The 25588-nt window shown below is 41.1% G+C and overlaps 1 protein-coding gene across 23 annotated transcripts in view; it reads right to left on the reverse strand.

The window, feature by feature from the left end:
- The window catches only part of SORBS2 (sorbin and SH3 domain containing 2), a 423222-nt gene that overhangs the window by 107220 nt on the left and 290414 nt on the right, over positions 1 to 25588 (reverse strand). For all 23 annotated transcript variants that reach the window (XM_077477325.1, XM_077477322.1, XM_077477324.1 and 20 more), the window contains 3 exons: positions 21633 to 21677; positions 11514 to 11697; positions 6217 to 6331 (listed from right to left, as the gene is read on the reverse strand). In XM_077477325.1, the coding sequence (XP_077333451.1) occupies positions 6217 to 6331; positions 11514 to 11697; positions 21633 to 21677 (344 nt within the window). The remainder of the gene's footprint in view (positions 1 to 6216; positions 6332 to 11513; positions 11698 to 21632; positions 21678 to 25588) is intronic.

Below are 25588 nucleotides of genomic sequence, written 5' to 3' on the forward strand. Positions count from 1 at the left end.
ATGTAGACAAGTGCAACCAAAATGCAGCATACTATTGTTTCACGACACACTGCAACGTTTTGGGAACAGATCCTATTATACTGTTTTTTCAATGTTTGAAAATTCAGCAAACCATATCATTTACATCCATTACGGACAATTGATTGACATTACAACAGCTTTGATAAACTATATCCTGTCTTCATTAATTGCAAATAGCAATAGGGCTTGGCTCAAAGGAGACTGCAAAAATTATCTGTCTATACTAAGCAGCTGAATTCTGAAAAAAGTACAGCACATCGCCATCACTAAACAAAAGCCTGTGCTCCCTTTTTATAATCTTTCATGACAAGGTCTCCCTCTGCGTAGCGTATAAAAAGATATTTGGCATACTGTGACTTCTCAGGGCAAGACAGATTCCAGCAGTACAGTATCGAGGTATATTTGGATCTGTGGAACAAGTCTCTTCTCCCACGCCATTTACCTCTACAGAAAAACAGCTGAAGCTCTTGGGAAATCTCTGGCATGCATTACATGATTGATATCCTGTCACTAGTTTCACATTTAGTTTTTATACACTGTTAGATTAATCAAAGATGGAGTATTTATGTGATGAATACAGCAAACTTTGTTTGGCAACTTGCCCAGGTTATTCCTGTCTTATAAAAACAAGCCACACCCGCCAGACTAGACTGCAAGCGTACTGTTCCTTTAATTATAGATTTTCCCACATCAACTGGAATCAGCCTGGAAATGTTACCATCACTTTAAAAGAGCCATTTGTATAATTAAAGTGGACCTTTAATGCACAGTTGACAGCGTGACAACACTGCAGTCTGATTAAAAGTTAAAATACAGCTAATGCCACATAACCTATCAGGACAACATCAGCAATAAAATAGGAATTCTAATTGTGTGTGTATCAAGTTATTGGAAGATTGTGTGTGACAATTAGAAAGCTTTACTAGACTATGAAAACTGTCATGTACAAGTACACTCTGTGGCGTTAGACTTTAGACACTTGTAAATTGTGTCATCTGCATAGCTGTGCAAACAGTTTGAAGAATATTGGTCTTCACATCACATTGAGTCCTGTTCAAAATTTAATTTTGTGCTCTCTTTATGATCATCCCAGAAACAAAAGTCCATCCATAAAAACATAAATAATCACCAAGTTAAGAAACACTTGCCTTCTGGGATGTGCTCACTCCCTCACCTCGTATACAATAAGAAGACTCTCCTAGTGGTGGTAGTTTCATAAAATTGCTTTACTCAAAGCATACAAAAGTAAACAAAATATAATACCTCTGGTCTCAGGATATCAAATTTGTGTCAATGTTAGGAATGCATATAAAAGGAAGAATACTCACGTAGGATATCTTGAAAAGGTATGTAGCGCTTACCCCCGAAGGAGTGGCTGAATTTTTTTTACCTCCTCCAGCTCGTACTCGTTGTCCTTGTCTAGGGGTTCCCAGGGTTGATAACCCAGTAACTGTAGAGACTGACACTTGAATTCCTTATTAGGATTTTTATTGTGCATAAAACGGTTGAACAAACTCAGTCTCCAAGTTGGCAATAGAGGGTGTCAGGGTAGAGTTTCGCTCAGGTGATTGGAACTTCTGACTTCAATAAAAGTCTCTCTCTATGTACACAGTCCAGGGAACAGCCGCTCGCAACTGGACTCTTTAACTGTTGGATAAATCCATTATGTTTTGGGTTTAGCAGCCAACAGGTAATTCAAGCATTTCAAAGTCTCTCACACAGACTTGGTTGGAAACGTAGTTACAACTGGAAGGGTAGAAGTAGGAACTTTTCTTACTGTACCAGAATCTTACAGCCGGTCCAGCGATACCGTAAGAATCGTGGATTCAATCAATGTCCATGGCAGCTCTGCTTCCAGGCTCTTACTGAGCAACCAGCCTTGTGGGTGGCTCTCCTACCGAAGAGTCCTCCCCTGGTGACGTGTTGAGTTGCTGGGCCTCTCCAAAACACCTTAGAATCCTCCTTCCAGTTACTGTGCCTCGAACTAGCCAGTCCTGAGGCTCGGAAATGGATGGATCCGCACCCCAGGCCATGAGGGCCCCTGGGGGCTGGTCAGGAGGACCAGGACTACGGAGTCAGCAATAACTTCTGGACCGGAACACCGAACCACGTGACTTTGGCACCTTAAGTACCCCTTCCCTGGATTACGCAGTGAGGCAAACTCCCACCGATTGGTTCCGAGACAGAGATTGGTACCCAATGCGTCCAACCAGACTGTGTTCTAAAGTCTCTCACAGGTGTACAATCCCCCCTATGACCAGGCAGAACTTCTATACAGCCCAGCCAAACTGATGCCAAAGTACAATTTAATACAATAAGTGCCAAAACTCATTACAGTCTTGGGCAAAAAACTAAATTTAACACATAGCGCATACTCCTTAGGAGTACCGGCACTACAGGTAAAATGCTTATATGCTGCTGCTTTTTAAAAAAAAAAAAGCATTATAGGACACTAGCAGAGCCATGACAGTTAGGGGTGGGGTTTTACAGGGACTGGCTTTGAACTTTTTTACATTTGCAAGTATCCACCTTCTGGAGGCAGCTGCATGTAACCCAAATTGTCAAATAATTGCTCTCTTCCTGTGTCCCTCAGTGGACAATAAAGAAAGGTTGTTTTGTGGTCTGGATCAGGGGATAAACTCAATTTATTGTCCTTTACAGATTTCTAATTCCAGTTGATCAAGTGTGGTTTCACTTGTAGGATACCTCTCAGTGGAACCCATTTTATTTCAATCTATTAAATTCACCAAAAATACACTGATGAACTATATGTAAAAATAAAATAATAGTTTATGCAGGGTTAGGACCGGTGTGGTTTTTACAAAATATAATTGGTTTCCTGGTTGTAAAGACACTTACACTGATAGTGAATAGCCGGAAAAGAATTGAGGGTAACACAGCAATAGAAACACTATTTGTAGGATGTATGCTCCTATCAGATTATTCAAAGACAGACTAATAAACAAACATTCTATGGACTTGTCTTAGTAAATACATTAATGCATTATGCATTAATGCAGAGCTAATATTGGGTTTCTATTTTTCATTCAGTAGAAAACTGAAAAGCATTAGCACAAAAATAAAAAGTAAACCCGTACCTTTTGTTTGCGTTTTTAGAATATAATGATCCAACAATGTATTTGCAAGGCTTATACATTTAAAGGTGATTAAAAGGCGGTTTTAAAATACCTTGTTTAGCTTTGTAAAATTAATTTTCTTCCGGGTATTGGTTGTGCCATCTTTATTATTATTATTATTAGTGATTGCTGAATCTTTTGTGGACATCATTTCTGCCCTTACTTTGTTTTCCTGTCTAAATCTCACGCATGCGTGATCACGTCTAAACCAAGCCTCTATCTCGATCACCTCTCTCACTCTCTGTGCTGCCCTGGTTCACTCCCCCTGTGTGATGTCTTAGCCCCTGTACACACGGTCGGATATTTCCACAACCAAATCCGTCGGATTTTGCCCGTCGGATTTTGTCCGTCGGATCTTGTCCGAAACTGTTGCATACACACGGTCGGACAAAGTTGGCGAAAAATCCGATCTTTCAGAACGTGATGACGTAATTTTGTTACGATGGGACTACATTCAGGCTAGTAGCCAATAGCTTTGAAGTAGGAATTTGATCTGAGCATGCGTGGCATTTGGTCCGATCAAAATTCTCTACACATGATCGGAGTATGTCCGATCGGCCCAGTTGGTCGGGAAATATTTCCAACAAGTTGGAAAATTGGGTCCGACGGAATCAGTCCGATGCATACCACACACAGTTGGATTATCCAAAGACACGGTCCGATAGGACACATTCCGACGGATTCTCCGACCGTGTGTACAAGAGCTTATACAATCACAAGGGGATAACCAGGAAGGAGAGGTGGAGAGCACAGTATAGCGAGGCTTCCTCTGTGCCGCTCTCAATAACAGTAAATAACCCGACATGCAGGATAGTGAAACGGTACACATAGCGCGCCGCTAAAGAAGCTATGGACTGCGCAAGCGTCACTGACATCACTACAGATTGCAGGATGGATTATGAGGAAACAGAAAGAGTAAGTCAAATTTCACAGGCAGCGATCAGCTGCCTGTTCTATTTAGATTGCAATGAGCTAAAGTGAAAGTGGAGGGTTTACAACCACTTTAAGATAGATCTAAACCTAGTCACCAAAATCTCTCTTTCTCTCTTTTTAATTTCATAAGTTGTTTTTGGTCTTTTTAAAGCAACTTTCAATAAAATAATACCTAGTGTTCTGGAGGGAGTTACATGTAGACAAAAAGTGGCTGAATGAAAATCAGCAACACAGAAATGCTATGAGGTAAAGATGAAAGCAAGGTGAAAAAAATAAAAAATAAAGAAAGAAACAAAAGACAGTTGTTTATGATGCACAGTGCTTTAACAAACTAAAGGTCAATCAGCTAGAGCACTCTAAGCCCCTGTACACACGGTCGGAGATTTCGACAACCAAATCCGTCGGATTTTGTCCGTCAGATCTTTTCCGAAACTGTTGCATACACACGGTCGGACAAAGTTGTTGAAAAATCCGATCTTTCAGAACATGATGACGTAATTTCGTTACGATGGGACTACATTCAGGCTAGTAGCCAATAGCTTTGATGTAGGAATTTGATCTGAGCATGCGTGGCACTTGGTCCGATCAAAATTCTCTACACATGATCGGAGTATGTCCGATCGGACCAGTTTGTCGGAAAATATTTCCAACAAGTTGGAAAATTGGGTCCGACGGATATTCCAACGGAATCAGTCCGATGCATACAACACACAGTCGGATTATCCGACGACACAGTCCGATAGGACACATTCCGACGGATTCTCAGACCACATGTACAAGGGCTAAGGCTGGTTTCACACACAGTCCATTGCATGTAATTCATGTTGATGCATGATAAATGCACTTGATCTGGCATTTTATTTTATTTTTTAAAGCATTGCATTGTGTTGATGTGATATTTTGTACACAGCAGGAGCTACAATTCATTATTTTCCCTCCTTAACATGTGTCGCAGCACGCTGTAAAGCCTTGTAATGTGTAGTGATGTGTTGTGCTGCATTTAAATGCAGCATGTTTTATTTTTACAAAGCACACACCAATGCGACATGTTGCTGTGAACCGGACCTATTGGAAATAATGCAATTTAACTTGTCATTGCATTGGACCTGTGCTGAGAAATGTAAACCAGTAGATGTTTAGATGTGTTGTGAATGGGCCATAAAGCTCCTCTCTTTAAATATGCCAAAAGAAATGAAACAGTTAGGAAAGCTATTTTTTCTTGCCTAGAGGCATTACCAAGGAATTACGATGACAGACGTTTTTCTCAGTATAATACTGGGGAGAGCTCTGTGCCGAGGTGTTAGAACTGTGGTGGTATCATATTTTACCATTGGCTAGTAAAGTATATGCACATTTCTAAATACATAAATAAGATTTTATTAGATTGGGGCACATTATGATTTTTTTTTTTAATATGCATCTAAAAGTACAGGGTATCATTTTATATTTCACAGAAAGGCTGCAGTAAATAAGTCCTCAACTCTCCCACTTAGCTCACATTCACGATATCAAACTGTGTTTTCAGTATAGATTCCCTATATAATATGATAAAGATGTGGTCTGTCATCCCTGAATAATCTGAGGAACAGTCATGTAAAGAGATTCCTGTAGCAAAGAGTATATCTCGGAGAAGATGTAACGTGTATGTCACATAGGTTGGGGGTATATATATCACTATACACATCTGTAGTCTTTAAGAAACAGAGGGGAAGGAAAAGTCAGTATTTCATCATACAATGCTGGGAACTCTGTAAGAGGAAGGGAAAATCGGAGTGATTGGCCTCCGTATTCTTTAACAAACACACCAACAGCTGTGTCTCCAGCAGAGAGTCAATACATGGCAGCACATTTTTATGAAAGTATACAAGTAATGTTTTCTTATAAGGCAATGACAATGACTATGCTAAACTTGTAGTAATAAATTAGATTTTATTTTGCTCCAATCTGATCAGCCAAAAAAATGAATTCAGTTTGACTGCTATGGATTACTACACAGCCATGGCAGTTTACATTCCCTCATGGTTCGTTATTACCCCCACTGTACTTTGGCCTCCTACTCCTCCACTGTTACAAAATAATGCACATCTTCCCCCTCATATACTCAGCTCATATGCTATGCTCTTACCGGTCTTTCGTGTTCAAGGATGGAGGACTTTCCAGGCTCATACTCAAATATGCTTCTGGGTTCAGATCGAAACTTGCGTGTATCAACCTTTCTGTCTGGTGGTTCCCATTCATTCCTTACAGAAGAAAATAAAGACACGTGACTAAAATATTAATAATGAACAGAGCACTATACTGTATCTGCATTATTATTTACTATATACTATTTAAAAATTCCCAATGAAAATCTATTGAAAGTAAAACAATCACTGCACCAAATCACTCAAATAGTATTAACACAAGGGATACCATACCTAACACAGCTTACAATGCACCCAGCCCCCAGAGGAACTTAAGCCAATATGATATTCTTTCATGAAACCTCGGGTTGCAGCCATCCCAGACAGAAGAACAATAGCGGCTTTAGTGGCTGGCAATAATTGCATCCTAAAAATCTGACATGGTGGTTGTACCCAAGTTGATCAATGGATTGACTTGGGTACAATCAGCCTGCCGATACATTGTTTGAATCTCAGCTGGTCCCTGCTGAACTGGCCAAGATTCAAGTGGTCTATGGCCAGATTTTCAGTCCAAGTCCTTACCAAATTCATACACAGGCAGGCACACTACATCTAGTTCAAACGAAAGCTCATCACAATGTGTGAGGGAACCCATACATATATGGGAACCCTGAAACCCTAAACTTCAAGGCACGCATGGCTAAACACTATTACTACTAGCCACTGCACTGTCCCATGCAACGCAACCAGCTGATACGATGTAATTGTGTTGCTGCACAGGAAAGTTTTCTTCTGCATTTTCAGAATTCCATTTTAGTCCACAAAAAAAATCATAAAACAGTAAACCCTTGTACACACGGTCGGACATTCTGACAACCAAATCCATTGGATTTTGTCGGACGGATTTTGTCCGAAACTGTTGCATACACACGGTCGGACAAAGTTGTTGGAAAACCGATCGTTCAGAACGTGGTGATGTTATTTTGTTACAATGGGACTACGTTCAGGCTAGTAGCCAATAGCTTTGGTCTAGGAATTTGATCTGAGCATGCGTGCCACTTTGTCCGATTGGAATTCTCTACAAGCGATCGGACAAAGTCCGATCAGATCATGTTGTCGGAAAATTTTATAGCCCAGCTCTAAAACTTTGTTGGTCGGATATTCCGACGGAAACAGTCCGATGGAGCCCACACGGTCGGATTATCCGACTACACGGTCCTATCTGACATTTTCCGTCAGAATGTCCGACCGTGTGTACAAGGGCTTAGACAAGATTTACAAAGGGATTGCAGATAGAGGCAACCCCCTGTGCTATTGAAAGAGGTCCCAAGCAAATATGCAACACCCAAAATAATTCCAAGTAGTTTCCTATTAATTAGAAGTTTGATCGATGTAGTTAATCTCCAATTTACAAATTCTGGTAATTATTGGTTTATACTGAAACTCAAAGCTATATTGCAATCTGCAGGAAAGCTAGAAAAAAAATTCTAAATAAATTTGAAGAAAATATATCTTTACTTATTTGCTTGGTACACCAAAATGCAAAGAGATAGTATATTGTGATCTGCCATCTTACTCTCTTTACTTAGTACTAGAATTTGAAAACGAAACAATTGGTTTCTGCATCATCTGCAGAAAAAAGGTAGGTACTATGCAGCACGGTACCAAGGAACAACAGGTCTCTTGCATTTGCAAAATATACAAAAGTCTTCACGGAGTTAAAATAGGTAAACACCACAATCCACCATCACCTCTCTCATGTAAAGCAGGTATATTTTTTATTTTTGTGCAGCACTATTGCTTGAACAAGAGAGGAAGTCATGGGAAGCAAGTTTGATGGGTGTAGTAAATAGGAATTTGTGATCTTTTACAGTATTTCATATTACAGGGTACTTTATTCATATTTATTAATCATTTTGTTTTAGTGCATATTGTAAAAAATATTTATGTTGAGTTATGTAAGGAATGTGAGGGGTGCCATTCCAGACATAGCCTCAGACATCATTACATGTCTGAATGCCCCTATCTTTACTCATGTTAATGTTTGAGTTGATTTCTGCATACTGGTGGCCCCATAATCTTTTTATTAACAAAGCCAAATATAACAAATACCTGTTGCTGGAATGTGCCTTTAATAGAAGCCATAAAGCATGAGGCTATGACAAGGTACTGCAATCTGGATGCATTCAATTGTGCACTCACTTTAGATGATCTTAAAGAGGAACTGCAGTCTGCTCACATAATTTGTAATGAAAAAATCTTTGCCATTCTGAAGCTTCCCTCCAACCACTTTGCATATTGTTTTCTTAATACAGTACTGTGATTCTGTACTTGCCAAATATGCTGCAGAAGTCTCCCTCCATTAAGTCTGACTGCATCCATTTTAACTGTGGGCAGCTGAAGTTGCTGTCTGTTCACTTCCTGAATTTACACAGACACACAGAGGCACACCTCCAGCTCTGCAACCCTGCAGCTCTCACTGGGCCTCTTATGACTCCTCCCCCCTCCCTTCCTGGCAAACGCTCACAATAGTGAGAGAGAGAGCTGTGCATGAGGTCATAAGCCTAGGCTTTTTACCAGACAGGAAACAGGAAGTGGGCTGTATAAGGTATTTACTGGCAGAAAAAAAAATGTTTTACTGTCCAAAGTTAAAACAACAAGGGCAGGAGATTTAATAGATGGAAAGTTGAAAAAAGGACAGAAAGCCCGCTTTAAGGTTGTATTATTTATTCTATCTGTCTATGTCCACTGGGGAGGTTACTACTATTTATGCTGTGACTACTACCAGTGGGACAATAAGTGATGGGGGAAATCAGAATTTTACATTGGAGGGTAAATCTTCCAGTGGGGTTATCTGGTTACAGCAGTTTAAGAGAAGAATTCCCTAAATTTTGTATTTACTTTCTATAATTTCCTGAGCTGTTTTGAGCCTGGGAAGTAAAAGAAAATAGACAATGGGACACAACAAAAAATAAACAGGTTTTAACTTTTCTTTACCCTACCAAAAATTGAAAAACATTTTGCCTATACATACACATTATGTTGCACTTGACCCTTACACACCAGGTTCATGCACCCTGCTCCCAAAATAAATTGTAAAAAAAAAAACACCTGTGATAAAAGTTAGAAAATTTACTTACCTTACTCCAGATTTCCGCACTGGAGATTATCCCAGGCTTCTTCACTGGAGGGGGTTATGTCAAGATACTCCCAGCAAGAAACACTGGAAATCTGACAAATCCCAAATCTCACAAAAAAGTTGCTCCTGCACTGTGCTGAAGTATCACCCATTTTTAGGGTGGAACATGTAACATGTTCATGCTTCTGCAGCCACTCGGGGATCCACTGCCTCTGTTACAACAGTATGATGAGAAGTTCCCCATACCAGCTGTCACTTTTCAAAAAGAGTGTGGCCATGCAGGGCTCTGCCCACACAACTAAGTCATTCATTCATAGAGTTTTGTGAATGAACTACAAGTACCGACATTCTTTGTGGCTGTCGGCTTGTAGTTCTCAATGAACTAACATGGTGCTCTGAGTGCTGTGATAGTTCATTGATTCTTCCTGTCAGTGTGAAACTGCCTGCTTTAAAGCTGGTGCAATGCTTTCTAGGCTCCTATAAAAAATATATATATTATAACTGCAAACAAATGTACATTTATTTATATTTTTAAGGTGAACGTATATTTTAAGCCAGGGCTAAGTTATAGCATATTTTATATACATTTTTAAATTTGGTTCCATATGTGCCTTTTTTCCCACTTTAATGCAGTGATTTCAAATGGTGAGGGTGCCAATATTGGTTTTGGCAATGACCATGATAGTAACATATTTTCTGTGAGGGCACAATACAGAACATATTCATATGGTGTTTGAACAACATGAGATTTTATTAAACCTGGCAATGTGTCAGTAAAGGTGACTGTGGCTACTACCATACAGAAACAAAACACCCTAATCCAAAGGGTAAAGCCCCCAGGATTTAGCAGTTAAGCAATTGAAAACCATGCTTACTATTATGCAAAATTGACCAGATTTATTGATGTAGTATCAAAAAAAGAGTAAAAGTATGTATCAAAAATGACTCAGTTAAACACATGCAATGCTAATTCATCACAATCACAATTTCAACACCAAGGTGCATAAAAGAATGTACACTTTTTAAATGTCCGGATAGTCTAGTATGTATATATGAGTCACATATGACCAGCCTGGACAACCACTACATCAGGTTAAGGTAAGTTAAGTGACACAGATATGCCCCAGGGACGATCAAGCTGCCTCATTATAACTCAATAGCCTCTACAACATGTTGCATTGGTCTCATAGTATGGGATGGCAGTGATAACTTAAAAGAACATGGATTTGATCCATTCACTCATTAAGTACTGAATGTATTGCCACTCCATCCACTAGGGGAAGAGCAGAGTTTCCACTGAGGGTAATTTAGCAACGCAGTGGCAACATGTAGTCATTCATTAGTGGCTTACATTGATGAGATATAAAGTTATTCTATTTGCAATAATACAGTATGTCCGATATTGCACCATCAATATGCACAACAAATATGACTAGGTGTAAATTATGACATACTGGGCAGTCCATTAATACATGGCCTGCTTCAATCTTACAAAGATCGAGGTCAGAGGGAAACGATGAGAATAAAAAGTGTATGCTGAATCAATGGCAGGCCTTTAGCTAATACCAAGCATATTCCAAGCATACTGTACAGCTAATCAATTACACCAGTAGTGTCCCATGCCAAGAAGTAACTGCATCCTAAGACAGCCCCAGCTCAACCACCTAAAGGTCCACATGGGGAGCGGGCTATCACGTCTCACTGGCAATCTGCTTGGTGGCAGTCTACATGCTACAAGTTGGTCTTTCCGCACTCCATCAGCGATTTGCAAATTCTAATTGTTTAGTAGCTGTGGCATGATGATCCAGGTCTCTATTTGCTGTGCTCACTGATTTCTTCAGCTCTAGGTCGGCTGTGTACACTGGCTGTAGTAATCACCTGCAAGTACATGTCCATTGTTTTGCCACGGCCCCATCATTATGTTTAAGGGATCAAGGGGGCATCACGTGATGTCAACGCGTTTCGATAATGTGCAAGCATAGCTTCATCAGGAAGGACTGCGGCTACTAACCCGACCCAGCATTGTTTTTTGGATGTTTTATACAGTATGCATCAAGTCTAGCATTCTGTATCATAGAATAAGCATGTATTTGAAGAAAATGCATCATGGCCAAGAGAAATCTGGTTAGCATAAAGAGATTGACATTTCACATTACTTACTTCTCAGGAGAGGCCAGTTCCCGAGGACGGAGAGGCACAGCCGGAGGAGGCACAGGTATAGGTGGAGGAGGCAGCGGTGATGAAGATCTCAGTACATCAGTGCCATTGTCCGAGATACTTTTTGAAAGAGGGCGGTATGTCTGTGTTTTTGCTGCAGGATGTGAATAGGCAGGAATGTAGTTTTCTGTTGTTAAAAATACATTAAAACCATTAACTGAGAAAATAACGTTTTCAAATAAAGCTGGTCAAATACATTTTCAAAATCTAGAATAACTGCATTAACTGATGTTTTCTTTCAACAGTTAACAATGGTATATAGTATGACTAAGTACTTCAAAGCACATCTCGACCTCTTCTGTTTTTTGTACCAAGTTTGGTTTTAAAAAGTAGAGAAGTGTTATAATGCTATCTAAGATTTTTTTAAAGCAAACCAAGTTTGGACTCCTTGGCTTTGCAAGAAACAGAATTTAATAATAAGTTATAACACCATATTAACCACAGAAGTTAATTAGCAAACACATTTAGTAGGAGCCAATATTAGATAAAGCTGTTATATTGTTATTATTTGAGCTCTTGAACCAGGAATTATCCCTTACTGCAGTAAGTACAAATGACCATGACTTGATCCACTTTGATTTTCATAAGAATTAGCACTTTCTGGGATCACTTTAAAAATTTGCTGTTAATTGATCAAATTACAGTTTTTGTACTTATGTGAATATTACAGTTCTAACTGTAGACAGAAAAAAAGTGCTACCAGAAAATACAAATCAGTGACAAAAATCTGTTCTGTGCTAAAGTGAAAAATATGAGCAGCTAACAAAAAAAAGGGGTAGTATAGCAAACCGTATTAAACATGCAGCACCAAATTAAATTAAAGTGAAAATTAGGCCAAGGAATAAGGAAAAATATGAACATTTTCCATTGAGTATAATAATAATAATACTAATACTACGACCAACCGAACTACATAACACATGAAGTATACACACACACACACACACACACACACACATATATTATAATAGCACACTCACATCAGTCTCTGCCCTTAAGGACATTAGAGTTTCTTCCATATTAAATAAATATATACTGTGTGAAATGCGATCTTTTTAACAATACCAGTTGCCTGGCTGTCACTAACTTCAACAGTTTATGAGTTGCTGACCCAGTTACTGAAGCATTGCAGATCTGATGGCCTGCATACTTTTTCTGGGTCTGTGCTTCACAAATGATTAAAGCCATTTGATCTGTATAACAACCAGAAAATGGCCATTAGCAGCTGGAAAGGTCCGCAATGGCAACCTCTAAGTTCTCTCAATACTGGTTCCCTTTTGATGTACAATATGTATAATGCAAGATAAAATGTAGGTCAAGCAAAACCTTCAAATCCATGCAGGTATATAAGATCATAATTTAATCAATTATGTATTACTTTAAAATTATTTTACAGGAGATATACGTCCTAACTGAATAACTTTTAGTTTGCTAAAAAAAAAGGTTCAGAATAAACAATGACCTTTTTGTAATAAAATATTTGTTTTCACCTTTTTTAATATTTTGTTGGATATTGGGCTCCTGTAGCCTTTTTAAATGCACTTCTTTTTTTACATATCCACACTCTAGTGATTGCTGCATTGCATTTTTCATGCTGGGTTTCCCAGTGGTGATAGCTGTGATCCATTCCTGCATAATGTGCATTGAAAGGGTCACTTATATTTGCCATCAAAGGCTAATGTGGCAGGGTGAAACGCAAGAGGCACAACTGGGAGACAGGGGCACAGTACTGCCACCAAGTAACTGGAAATACCTGAACAAGGACCTTGAAGGTGTTGTTGTAATGAAAAATGCAGATATTTAAATATTTAAGTTACTTACACTTACATGTTACAGCTTATTTAAGGTGTTAGAGAATGGATTTATATAAAAGATGTGGCTAGAGTGGGTATTGCAAACTGTCAATGCATTAATATTGGAACAGAAAAACTTAGTGGGGAAAAGCCAGTGCTGTCAGCCAGTCAAGATCTACTGCATTTCATAGTGCTGTCATAACATTAAGAGCTTCTATGGAGGTGAGGACACAGTGTGATGCTGTTCCTTCACTGTCCAGTCATGCTAGATAGGACTTCGGTGACCAAATAATTTTGTTTAACTGCAGTGAAGAAAAGTGAGGTTGCCTGCCTGGCTATGTTGTCTAGGAAGGGAATCTGGATCAGAAGGCTGTTCAAACCAAAATTATCAAGTTAGTCCCTATATGTGTTTTATCTGTATGTAGCTATATTTAACTGGGTGCCTGGCGCTCAACTTTAAAGTCTCATGCAGTAATTATTGAGCAGAGATTGAGGTTTCCAGGGAGACCCCTGAGTTAGATATTCATGCAAGCAAAACAGGGAATTTTAACTACCCGGAAATTGACTGGAGTAATGGCACTGCTGGAACAGTTAAAGGGCAAAAATGTATAAACCTATTACAGGACAATTTTATGGTCTAGGTTATTGAGGCCCCAACTAGGAATGATGCTCTGTTGGACCTGGTAATCTCAAACCATGCAGAGCTTATTACTAATGTTCATATAAATGAACATCTGGAAAGCAGTGACCATAACATGATTTAATTTGATGTTGATGTTAAAAACACTAAACTTTAAGAAAGCTAATTTTCCAAGAATGAGAGCTGCTCTTCAGGATTTAGACGGGGAGGGAATATTGATATTGATAAACACAGAACAGAAATGGGAATTCTTCAAAAAGACTGTATGTTGATGGGGCATGGCCAAGACCAGCATGTGAGAGGATACACGTCTCACAGCTCCTGCTCGATCCATCTATTGATCCTCCCCCAGCATCCCTGATCCTGCTTTTTTCGGCTCCCCGGCTGGCTACCGAGCTCCCACACCTCCCGGACCCACTGCCGGCCCTCTGCACACAGGAGAAGACCCCCGCCGCGGCCCTCGCACAGTGCATGCCACGGATGGCTGACAAGCCCAAGGAAGGGAGCAGCAGAAAGGCGCTGAATGCACAGGGTAAGTAGCATTACAGGGACATGCTCTATTATGCCCAAACTGCAGAGCCCTGTGGTTACTGAGGCGGGGGGCTGCCAGTGGTGGGGAGGATGCGGGCCTTTTCACACAGGCAGGCTGGGGACAGGACACCAACAGCATCCCCAGCCACTCTATTGCAGATCCCCCCTCTCCCCTTCAGATAATATATCAGAGATATTGGAGTGACCCACATTAGCAGAAATACTGCGGGCTGTTCATATGTGTACAGCCCCAGTCAACATTATGAAAGACCAGTTTGGGGGTCTGCGTGAAGAGGTATCACAGCTCAGACAAGACCTCCCAAAGGTCAGGGAAAAAGCGACTGCAGTAGAGAGCAGAGTAAGTGATATTGAAGACAAGTTGCCTCCACTTGCACGGGATGCCAGGGCAGCCCATCGCATGGCCCAAGAAACCTATAATAGAGCAGAAGACACAGAGAATCGCTTACGCAGAAACAATGTCCGCATTGTCGGACTCCTGGAAAAAACAGAGGGTAAAGACCCCACTACATTTGTGGAGAACTGGTTAACAGATGTTTTTGGTAGGGAGGCATTCTCCCCGTTTTTTTACAGTGGAAAGGACCCATAGAGTGCCAGGCCAACCATCCACACATGGAGCTCCACCCAGATCAATGTTGGCCAAGCTCCTGCTTTACCGTGACAGAGAGGCAGTACTATGCTGACCAGGAATGGGCTAATATCCAATATAATGGAATCAGAGTGCCATTTTACCCTGATTTCTCTGCTGAGGTGCAGAGAAATCGAGCAAAATTTAGGGATGTAAAGAAAATCCTGCGGTCCCTGCAGTTACCATAATCTATCCAGCTAAACTATGCGTGACAGCCGACAGGCACGCACAGTTCTTTGAATCGGCTAGAGAGGCAGCTGCATGGCTAGATCATAACGAACAGGCCCTACGCCACCGCTGAGCTGGTGCAGAAGGAGATTGATCCAAACATCATATCTGATGGTAAGAACAGGGGGACTTGTTCGAATGCTAAACTCTTCTGCCTAAAAAGATGCTGTTCTTTTATTTTACTTCCATGGTGCCTTTCCTCTCATTTGTTTCCTCTTCTTTTGTTTGCTGGGGGACACTACATATATACATGCGCTAGGAATTCAACTGTGACTACCTTATTTACAATTTTTTTCTCCTTTTTTCTTTTTGGAATGAGAGAGTTAACATGTTTGATTTTCCTTTTTGTTCCTTTACTTGCCAGGTACTGACTATGCCCCTAAAATGGTGGGTATTCCACTGATCTCCTGGAATATCAGGGACATGAACTCCCCCTTAAAGAGTAAGTAAACCCTCTATAAAAAAAAAATCAACCACCTGCAAAGCAAAGGTACAATGAGCATAGCATACTAGCTCATTATGAATTACTTACTTGAGATCGAAGCCCCCGCAGCGGTCCTCGGTCACCTCCTCCATCACTGCCATGATACCCGGAGTGACTTCCGTGTATCGTGGGTCCGGCACCGTGACTGGCCGGAGCCGCAACGATGTCACTCCCGCACATGTGTACGGGAGCCGTCAATGATGGCACAATCCCATTCATTAAACGGCATGCTCAGTGCGCCTGCGCCGCTGTGTACGGCACACATGCACCGTAGACATCGGTGCCGTCTTTCTTGCAAATATCTCCTTAACCGTGTAGGTTAAGGAGATATTTCGTGCACCTACAGGTAAGCCTTAATCTAGGCTTACCTGTAGGTCAAAGTGGTCTGTAAGGGTTTACAACCACTTTAAACATACAATGATTTTTACATGTTTGAAAAAGTTTTATCCTGCTGTTTTATGTTTTCAGGAAATGCATTTGACAGCCGAGACTTATGCCCCGTACACACGATAGGACATTGATCGGATTTTTTCCGACGGATGTTGGCTCAAACTTGTCTTGCATACACATGGTCACACAAAGTTGGTCGGAAATTGCGACCGTCAAGAACGCGGTGACTTGCAACACATACGATGAGCCGAGAAAAATGAAGTTCAATAGCCAATGCGGCTCTTCTGCTTGATTCCGAGCATGCGTGGAACTTTGTGCGTCGGAATTGTGTACACGCGATCAGAATTTCCAACAACAGATTTTGTTGTTAGAAAATTTGAGATCCAAAAAGCTCCCATCGAACATTTTCTCTGTCGGAAAATCCGACAATGTGCACGGGGCATAAGAGTTGCCTGAAATATTCATGGATAGGATGGGCGTACCACTCCACTCACACTTAGTTTTCTTGGGGGGTGAGCGTTGTGATACCATGAATATGTGGCCAGGATAGATCCTGAGGGAAAGGTTTGTGTTTTTGTACTGCCGTATCGGCATGCTGAAATATATTTTGGCTTGTGTATACACCCCCCCCCCCCCCCAGCATTTCTTAGAATTTTTAGAGGAAAAGCCGGACCTCCCACTATTGCTTTAACAATTGGCGAGACCCTAGATTAGACAAACACCCAGCCCCTTGGCAAGACTATTACAAGAAGTGGGCTGGCTAGATCTATGGACACACGAAACCCTGCAGTGAAACAGTTTACCTGCTTTTCGAAGGCGCATGGGTCCCTTTCCAGGATAGATTCAGCAGTGGGCAACTTGGCGATGCTCCCTTCGGTTTCAAACATTTCTTACAAACCCCAATGCGTGTCCCACCGTTCTTATATGGCGATATGCCTTATTATGGCCCCATTTTCCAACTCCCAAAGGCCCCATGGAAATGTAATGCCCTTTGGCTTAAGTTATTTACCTCCCTTGGGGAACTAGAGGGGAACATCAGAGTTTTTTTTACTGCCAGGCATGATCCAGAATCTAACCTTAATGAGTGGTAGGCATTTAAGGCTTACCTTAGGGGCATGCTTAGTGCTGAGATTACTAAGGTAAAAAATCATTCTGAGGCTCCGAGAGGTGAATTAGAATTACAAGCACTTCTTGAGATGAAATATGTACAGGACCCCACAGATTCTGCCAGGGAGGCCTGGCAGCCCGCTCAATCTGCGTACTAGCACCTGCTGGCCTCGTCGGTGGAAAAAAAAAAAAGTTTTTTCTCCAAAACAGCATTTTTTTGAGGAGGGGGAGACAACGGCTGACTCCTTGCTAGAATTGCTAATTCGGAGCAGAGGTCCCCGGTTATTTGAATGATAAAAAATGTTGTTGGGTGGCTTGTCCACTCTCCAGATCTGATATTAAGACGCTGGTGGAATATTACGAGACACTGTACCGGCCTCTGGGTATGGATCTGAGGAACTGACTAGCTACCTTTCAGAGATCACATTTCCGAGTCTCCCTACATCTCAAAAGTAAAGAATTTGATTCCCCGTTTACATTGGAGGAATTGCAGGCAGCAGTGGCAGCCTTTCCTAGTTGTAAGACTCCAGGGAGAGATGGTATCCCCATGGATATTTACAAGATTACTCAAACATACTGCTACCCAGATAACTAGGGGTGTTTAACGCAGCCAGGGAGCAAAATGCCCTACTGCCCTCTATGTCTAAGGCCCACATCGTGCTGATATTAAAACAAGGTAAAGATCCCATAGACCCAGCCTCGTACAGGCCAATATCACTATTGCAATCAGACATAAAGATACTGGCTAAAGTATTGGCCCTTAGGCTAAACAAGGTCATTACGTTGGTTATACATCCGGACCAGGTGGGATTTATGCCCAACAAATCCATGGTGATAAACCATAGAAGGGTTTTTCTTAATATGTGCTGTCATTGGATGCTATGAAAGCCTTTGACAGTGTAGAGTGGCCATATCTCTGGGAGGTGTTGAGATGATTTGGCTTTGGAGAGGTGTATATCTCCTGGGTGCATTTGCTGTATCACCGCCCCCAGGCAGTCAGAGAGGCAGGTAGATTGTCGTTGCCTTTTGCTTTTGGTTGAAAGGGCTGTCCTTTATCGCCCCTGCTGTTTTCCCTGGCGATGGAACCACTAGCGATTTGGGTCAGAGATAACCCGGGCATCGCTGGCTTCTGCTATGGGGATAGGTAGGAGAAAGTGATGCGCTATGCAGATGACACAATGATTCTGCTGGCGGATATGGAGGGGTCCCTGAGGGAAACTATGGATACCATTGTTCGCTTTGGGAAGTTCTCTGGTCTAAAACAGGACCAAATCCGCATTGATGCTGATAGATGATGAACGAATGCAACGTGGGGACCTAGTGGGGGATATCCCAATAGCTACCTCTTTTAAATATCTGGGGATATGGGTGACCCTGCGAATCAGGGAATACAGTCAACTTAACATCTTTCCTCTTCTGATCAGAATTCAAGCGCGTCTTAAGACTTGGAACACTCTGTGTATGTCAGTTGCGGGAAAAGTGAATCTTATTAAAATGAGTCTTATGCCCCGACTGCTATACATGCTCCACAACTCTCCCACTAAAAACGTTTAGGATAGTAAACTCCTTATTTCACAAGTTGATTTGGAAAAATTGCCCCCCCAGGATAAAATTGGAGCATCTACAACATCCTAAGGACGATGGAGGCCTTGCATTACCAAATCCCTGGCTGTACTATCTAGTGTTGCAACATCTGATAGGCGCCACAGTAGCGGAGGGAGAACAGACAGATAGGCTCCCCAATGTTTCCGAGAGCATTATGCTTCATACAGTGGGTGAAAAAATCCATTCCAACTCCCCTTGAGGCATTAGCTTTTGGAAAACCCCAAAAAAGCCTCCCTACATAGAACTTAATACAGAAAATATGGAACAAATCTAGATATCTTCAGGGGGCAACAGGCATTAATGAGTTCAGTCCCATTTGGTCAAATTAAATCTTACCCCCAACTGGCCAAACTACAATATTCAGAAAGGTGGAAAAAATATGGCATTATATATCTGAGACAAATTATTCATAATGGTGAATTGTTGACCTTTGAAACTCTGCAGGAGATGTATAAGCTACCAACAGTTATGCAATTCTACTACATGCAACTCAGACACGCCTTCAAGGCCCAGACTAGTGCCTCTGAGTGGCACATGAATTCAGTACCCCTCTTCTTTCAGTTTAAGGCAGTAGAAACCTTAAAGGGATTTATCTCCCAAAGTTATAGTACACTGATCTGCCGGTACTTCTCAAAATACTCCAACAGTGAAAAGGAAGTGAGAAGCGGAGGCCCCCTAGATGAGGACCAATGGGAGGAGGCTCTACAGACAGTGACCATATGCTCCTTAAATGTCACCCAACGGCTGACGCAACTATACACTCTCGAGAGTCTACTACACACCCCATAGGCTACATAATATAGGACTGGTACCCACACCAACATGTATTAGATGCAAGTGGGATCATGGGGACCTGATACACATGTTGTGGCGCTGCCCCAAACTACATGTATACTGGAAGGGAGTGATTGATACCCTGGACACAGTGTTTCAGGTGTCAGTCCCATTAGATAGCAAGTACTGTCTGTTCAATCTTCTAGATGAGCTTGAATGGGAACATTACACCAAAGAAGCCTTTACGAGGGCCCTTTTTGGGCCGTAAACTGATAATGCTACATTGGAAGTCTGACTTCCCCATGGTCAAAGAATGGATTACTGCTGTAGCAAATACACTGAGAATGTAAAAAGTTACCAGCCTAGGGGGAACTGGAAAATTTGAGAAGTTATGGGGCCCATGGTTGAGGACACTGGGGCTTGCCCCGGAGGACATGTTCATGGACTGACTTTTGGGATTAAATGTGGGATAATGCAGATACCTAACAAATAACAGATGGAATATGGGTAGGAGGCAAAGTTACTCATACTCCAGTTGTATGGTGAAATGGGCTCCATGATGATGGTGGCTGTGATGAATATGTAATGCTCTCAATGGATATTGGATTGTTTATATATGCTGTATATGGACTACTGTTGATTTTTGGACTGTATGTACTCAATTTTAAAATAAAAACAGTTAAAAAAATAAATAAAAGACTGTATGTTAATGCACTGAAAAGTATATACCCATGGGCAATACGTTTAAAAGGCTAAAAATAAAACCTATGTGCCTCACAGCGAAATTTAAAAAAGCTATAATAAGAAAAGAATATAAATATGAAGGGACACTATCATCATTTAAATGCTACAAAGTATATAACAGAATATGTAAAAAGGAAATCAAGGACGCAAAAATTCAAAACAAACAACAGATTGCAAAAGATAGTAGAACAAACTCCCAAAAATTCTTCAAATATATTAATAGTTAAAAAGTCAGGTCTGAGCAAAGATAAGACAAATTTATTAAATACTTTCTTAGGTTCTGTGTATACAAAGGAGCTTGGGGGAGCTCAAGTCCATAATGGGGATAGTATTGACACAGCCCCAAATGATCCACAATGGCTCAAAAGTGATATGGTCCAGAAATATTTAGACAGAATAAAGGTGGATAAAACATCTGGACCAGATGGCATCCACCCACGGATCCTAAAAGAATTGAGCTCTGTCATTTCAAAGCCATTGTATCTAATTTTTAGGGACTCATTAATGACTGAAATAGTACCACTGGATTGGTGTGGTGCCTATATTTAAAAAGGTAACAAAGTCTTTACCAAGTAACTATAGACCTGTTAGTTTAACTTATATAGTTGGGGAAGATACTGGAGAGTTTAATAAAAGACCACACAGATGAGTTCTTGCTGGAAAAAAATATTTTAAGCAACAGAAAGCATGGGTTCATGAAAGACTGAAGTTGTCAAACAAAATCGGATTTATTTTTATGAAGAGGTAAGTAAAACCTTGGGCAGAGGGGTGTCTGTGGACATGGTATACTTGGATTTTTTGAAAACTGTATCAAACACAAAAGCTTTCAATACAGTTCCCCACACACGGTTAATGTTAATGTGTAAGGTAAAGTCTACAGGCTTGGAAATATCAGTTTGTAAATGGATAGAAAACTGGCTAAAAGACAGAATTCAGAGAGTAGTGGTTAACCACTTCCGGACCGCCGCATGCCAATATACATCCTCAATTTAAGGACGGATATCATTGTTATGGCAGCAGCTAGCCTTCTCTTTAAATCTTCATATGGATGTGGTACCCCCTTAGCCAATACATTCTATATATAAGTATATACAGTATGTGTGTGGTTAGTATAACTCACCTGTGTTATATGCATAACTTGTGTTGGAATAATCACTGTCATTGTCTGTAAAAGACAAACAAAAAATAATAATATGTGAGTATTGATCAGCTTAGATTTACTATACACTCAGTAAAAGACCCGATTTAGATCAAGAATTACTTCTGCCTTCTCTTATGTTTCACGGTTCAGCTCATTTCACAGATTATCTCTCTTTAGAGTGATTGCATACCTATTGATTCACCTTGTTTGGTCCTTGCCCTTATCATTGTAATGCATTCCATAGCTCTGAACAATGAATAATGGAAACGTGCAATAACATTGCATTAAAGTCCTTAATAATAGCTATGTATGGAGAAATATTTGCTAAGCCTGTATATAAGAAAACACCCATTAAAGCTTGTTTAACCACTTCCATACATGGCATTTTCACCCCCTTCCTGCCCAGGCCAATTTTCAGCTTTCAGCGCTGTAACACTTTGAATTACATTTGCGCGGTCATGCGACGTTGTACCCAAATTAATGTTTATCATTTTTTTCCCCCACAAATAGAACTTTCTTTTGGTGGTATTTGATCACTTCTGCTTTTTTTTATTTTTTTTTGTGCTATGAACAAGAAAAAAAGAGCGTAAATTAAAAAAAAAAAAAAAAAAAAAAAACACAATATTTGTTTATTTTTGCTATAATAAATATCCCATAAAAAAACACACATTTTCCCTCAGTTTAGGCCGATATGTATTCTTCTACATATTTTTGGTTAAAAAAAATCCCAATAAGCATATATTGATTGGTTTGCGCAAAAGTTATAGTGTCTACAAAATGAGGGATAGATTTGTAGTTTTTATTTGTTTTACTACTAATGGCGGCGATCTGCGATTTTTTTTCTTGACTGTGAAATTGCAGCAGACAGATCGGACACTTTTAACACTATTTTGGGACCATAAAAAATGCACCGATTACTGTATAAATGTGACTGACAAGGAAGGGGTTAACACTAGGGGGTGCTGCAGGGGTTAAATGTGTGTCCTAGGGAGTGAATCTAACTGTGGAGGGAGGGGAGGATACCCATCAGTGTTCCTCTGTACAATCTGATCAGTTCTCCTTTCCCCCGACAGGATGTGGATCTGTGTTTACACACAAAGATCCATGTTTCGGCTCTGTTACCGGGCAATTGCGGGTGCCCGGCGGCCATCACGGCCACCGGGCACGCACACCGGGTCCCCAGTTATGCGGCGAGCACGTGCACGCCCCCAGCGGCGCACGCGCTCTCCACAATGCCGGGAAGCAGAGGACTTCATATGACGCCCACCCGGAGGGAGGAACAGTTCCTGCCGCCATACAATACGGCAGTAGGGAACTGGTTAATAATATATAAAATTAATTGTGATCTGTGGTTAAAAAACGAAAAAATAAATGTTGAATTACAAAAGTAAGGTTGATCATATGACTTCTAAGCCTATACAGCTGTTGGTATGACACTCGGGACACATGCTATGTTTTTCACTAGGAATGGTGCCTCCAGCATCTGACCGGTACAGATTCTGTGGCACCTGTCCTTTCTAGGGCTACTATTGTGCCCTATTTAATCCTATCCTAAGTGTATGATACAGACTGTCACTAGCATGAAAATATTAAAACAGTTGTTTTTGGTTCTTCTAAAGCCAACTAAATCTACTAGTCCATCTTAGCCCTTGTACACACGGTCGGACATTCCGACAACAAAATCCATCAGATTTTGTCCGACTGATTTTGTCCGAAACTGGTGTTGCATACACACGGTCGGACAAAGTTGTCGGAAAATCCGATCGTACGTAACGTGACAACGTTATTTTGTTACGACGGAACTACGTTCAGGCTAGTAGCCAATAGCTTTGGTCTAGGAATTTGATCTGAGCATGCGTGGCACTTTGTCTGATCGGAATTCTCTACACACAATCGGACAAAGTCCGATCGGATAATGTTGTCGCAAAATTTTAAAGCCCAGCTCTAAAACTTTGTCGATCAGATATTCAGACGGAAACAGTCCGATGGAGCCCACACACGGTCGGATTATCCGACAACGCGGTCCGATTGGACATTTTCCATCGGAATGTTCGACCGTGTGAACAAGGGCTAACACTACCCTCTCCACTGATGAACAATGCTGCTGGCCAAGGGTGTCTATGTTGCCCCTCCCTAGATAATGTGGGGAAGTCAATGTGGGAGGTCTGTTATTAGTCGATCAGTAGGTGGAAAAAAAAAAGAAAAAAAGCTTGAAAAAAGATTGGTAATCTACTACTAGTTTTGTTTTTGGGTTTAGTTACACTTTAAAGTAGAAGTCCAGTCTAATCTTAAACCTGCTCCCACTTCCATTCTAAGTCCTATACAAACTAGCCTGTGGTAGAAAGTGGCCTATTCTTACCTGTTCTCAGGGCACTTCAATCCGGCCCCATGATCTCCCCTGAAGCCACCAGTGGGAGCCAATCATGTGACTAATTCGGAGCCCCCCGAGAACAGGCAAGTACATGTATCTTCCTTCTACAGGGTAGTTAGTATACGTGTTAGACGGGGGTGGGTACAGTTTTAAGCTCAAATTCCAAATTCCACTTTTAAATTCTTGCAATGTACATTGATCACCCAAAGGGGATTGCTTTTTGCTCAAAAAACGTGGAATTATGCTTTAAACAACCAGTAGCAGAATCTCAGATGCAGGAAGCAGTTTTACTTGCTCGAGCTCACCCAGGTGAGTTAGAAAAGCAAATGAATATTCGCTTTTCTAACACTAAACTGCCTCTCCGCCAACCAGGAAGCGCAGGTCTGTTACCGTCATCTGATTAGCTGAAAGGACAGGCGATCCTATTGGACACCTAGCAGGAAGAAAGAAGAGACGCACGGTGGAAGCATAAAAGGACACAGGAGCCACCACCCGTCCCACAGCTTGCTGCTATCAACTGCTGCCTGACCTGACACCAAGATGGGGTAAGTGCCGGTCAGACAACAAGTGGGAGGGGGGTGCTGGTTAAATGCCACCGGGGTGTTCACAGTGGCTGCAATGGATGGGCACAGTGGCTGCTATTGATGTACACAGTGAGGTTGCAATTGATGAGCATAGTAGCTGCAATTGATGGGAATAGTGGCTGCAATTGATGGACGCAGTGGCTGCAATTGATGGACGCAGTGGCTGCAATTGATGGGCGCAGGGAGGTTGCAACTGATGGGCGCAGGGAGGTTGCAATTGATGGGCACAGTGAGGTTGAAATTGATGGGCACAGTGGCTGCAATTTAGGTTTGTTTTTTCTTCCAGAATTTTTCAGTTTGTTTGCGCCCCCCCCCCCCCGAACATTTTGAGCACCAGCCGCTACTGCAGCTAATGCTTTCCTCTTCTCTACTACATTGAGGTAGTGGATAGTTCCCTGGCATCTTCACATACAGCGCAGGGCTTTGCATTGGACTTAATGACATCAGGGAACTCTGACAGAGTGGGGACAGCTCCACTAAAAGGTAGGACTTTCCCCCGGAGTTCAGCTTTAAATCCAACGATTGCTTCTAATGGTGGTACAACATCCAAAATACATTAGGGCATTTCATGTGACCAGGTGAACCTAACAGTAAAAACACTGTTCCATATTCAAAGGTGATAATACCTCTATATATGCTGCTAAACAAACTTGAGTGGTTTCATAAACGTTAGGCGACCTTCCATGGACTTGTAAAGTAGTTTTCTACCTCCTTTGACCCTTAAAAACATTTTGTCTGTAAAAATGGGGCAACAAGAAGCTGTTCTGGGAGGCAAATGGTTCATCTAGTCTTCACATGGTCCTCAATAGTAATTCATTACTATGTATTTTCATTATTTTGTGCACACCCAGGATAAGTACAGGGGTAAAATGTCTCTCTACTTTCAATACACAAGTGATGTATAACAATTATTTTCCCAATTTATAATTATAACTGGTTTCAGAACACACCTACATGTAAAAAAAAAAAAAAAAAAAAAA

This window comes from Lithobates pipiens, unplaced genomic scaffold, assembly GCF_037356315.1.
Source record: "Lithobates pipiens isolate NorthernLeopardFrog02 unplaced genomic scaffold, aLitPip1_a1.2 Scaffold_13, whole genome shotgun sequence".
NCBI classification, from domain to species: domain Eukaryota; kingdom Metazoa; phylum Chordata; class Amphibia; order Anura; family Ranidae; genus Lithobates; species Lithobates pipiens.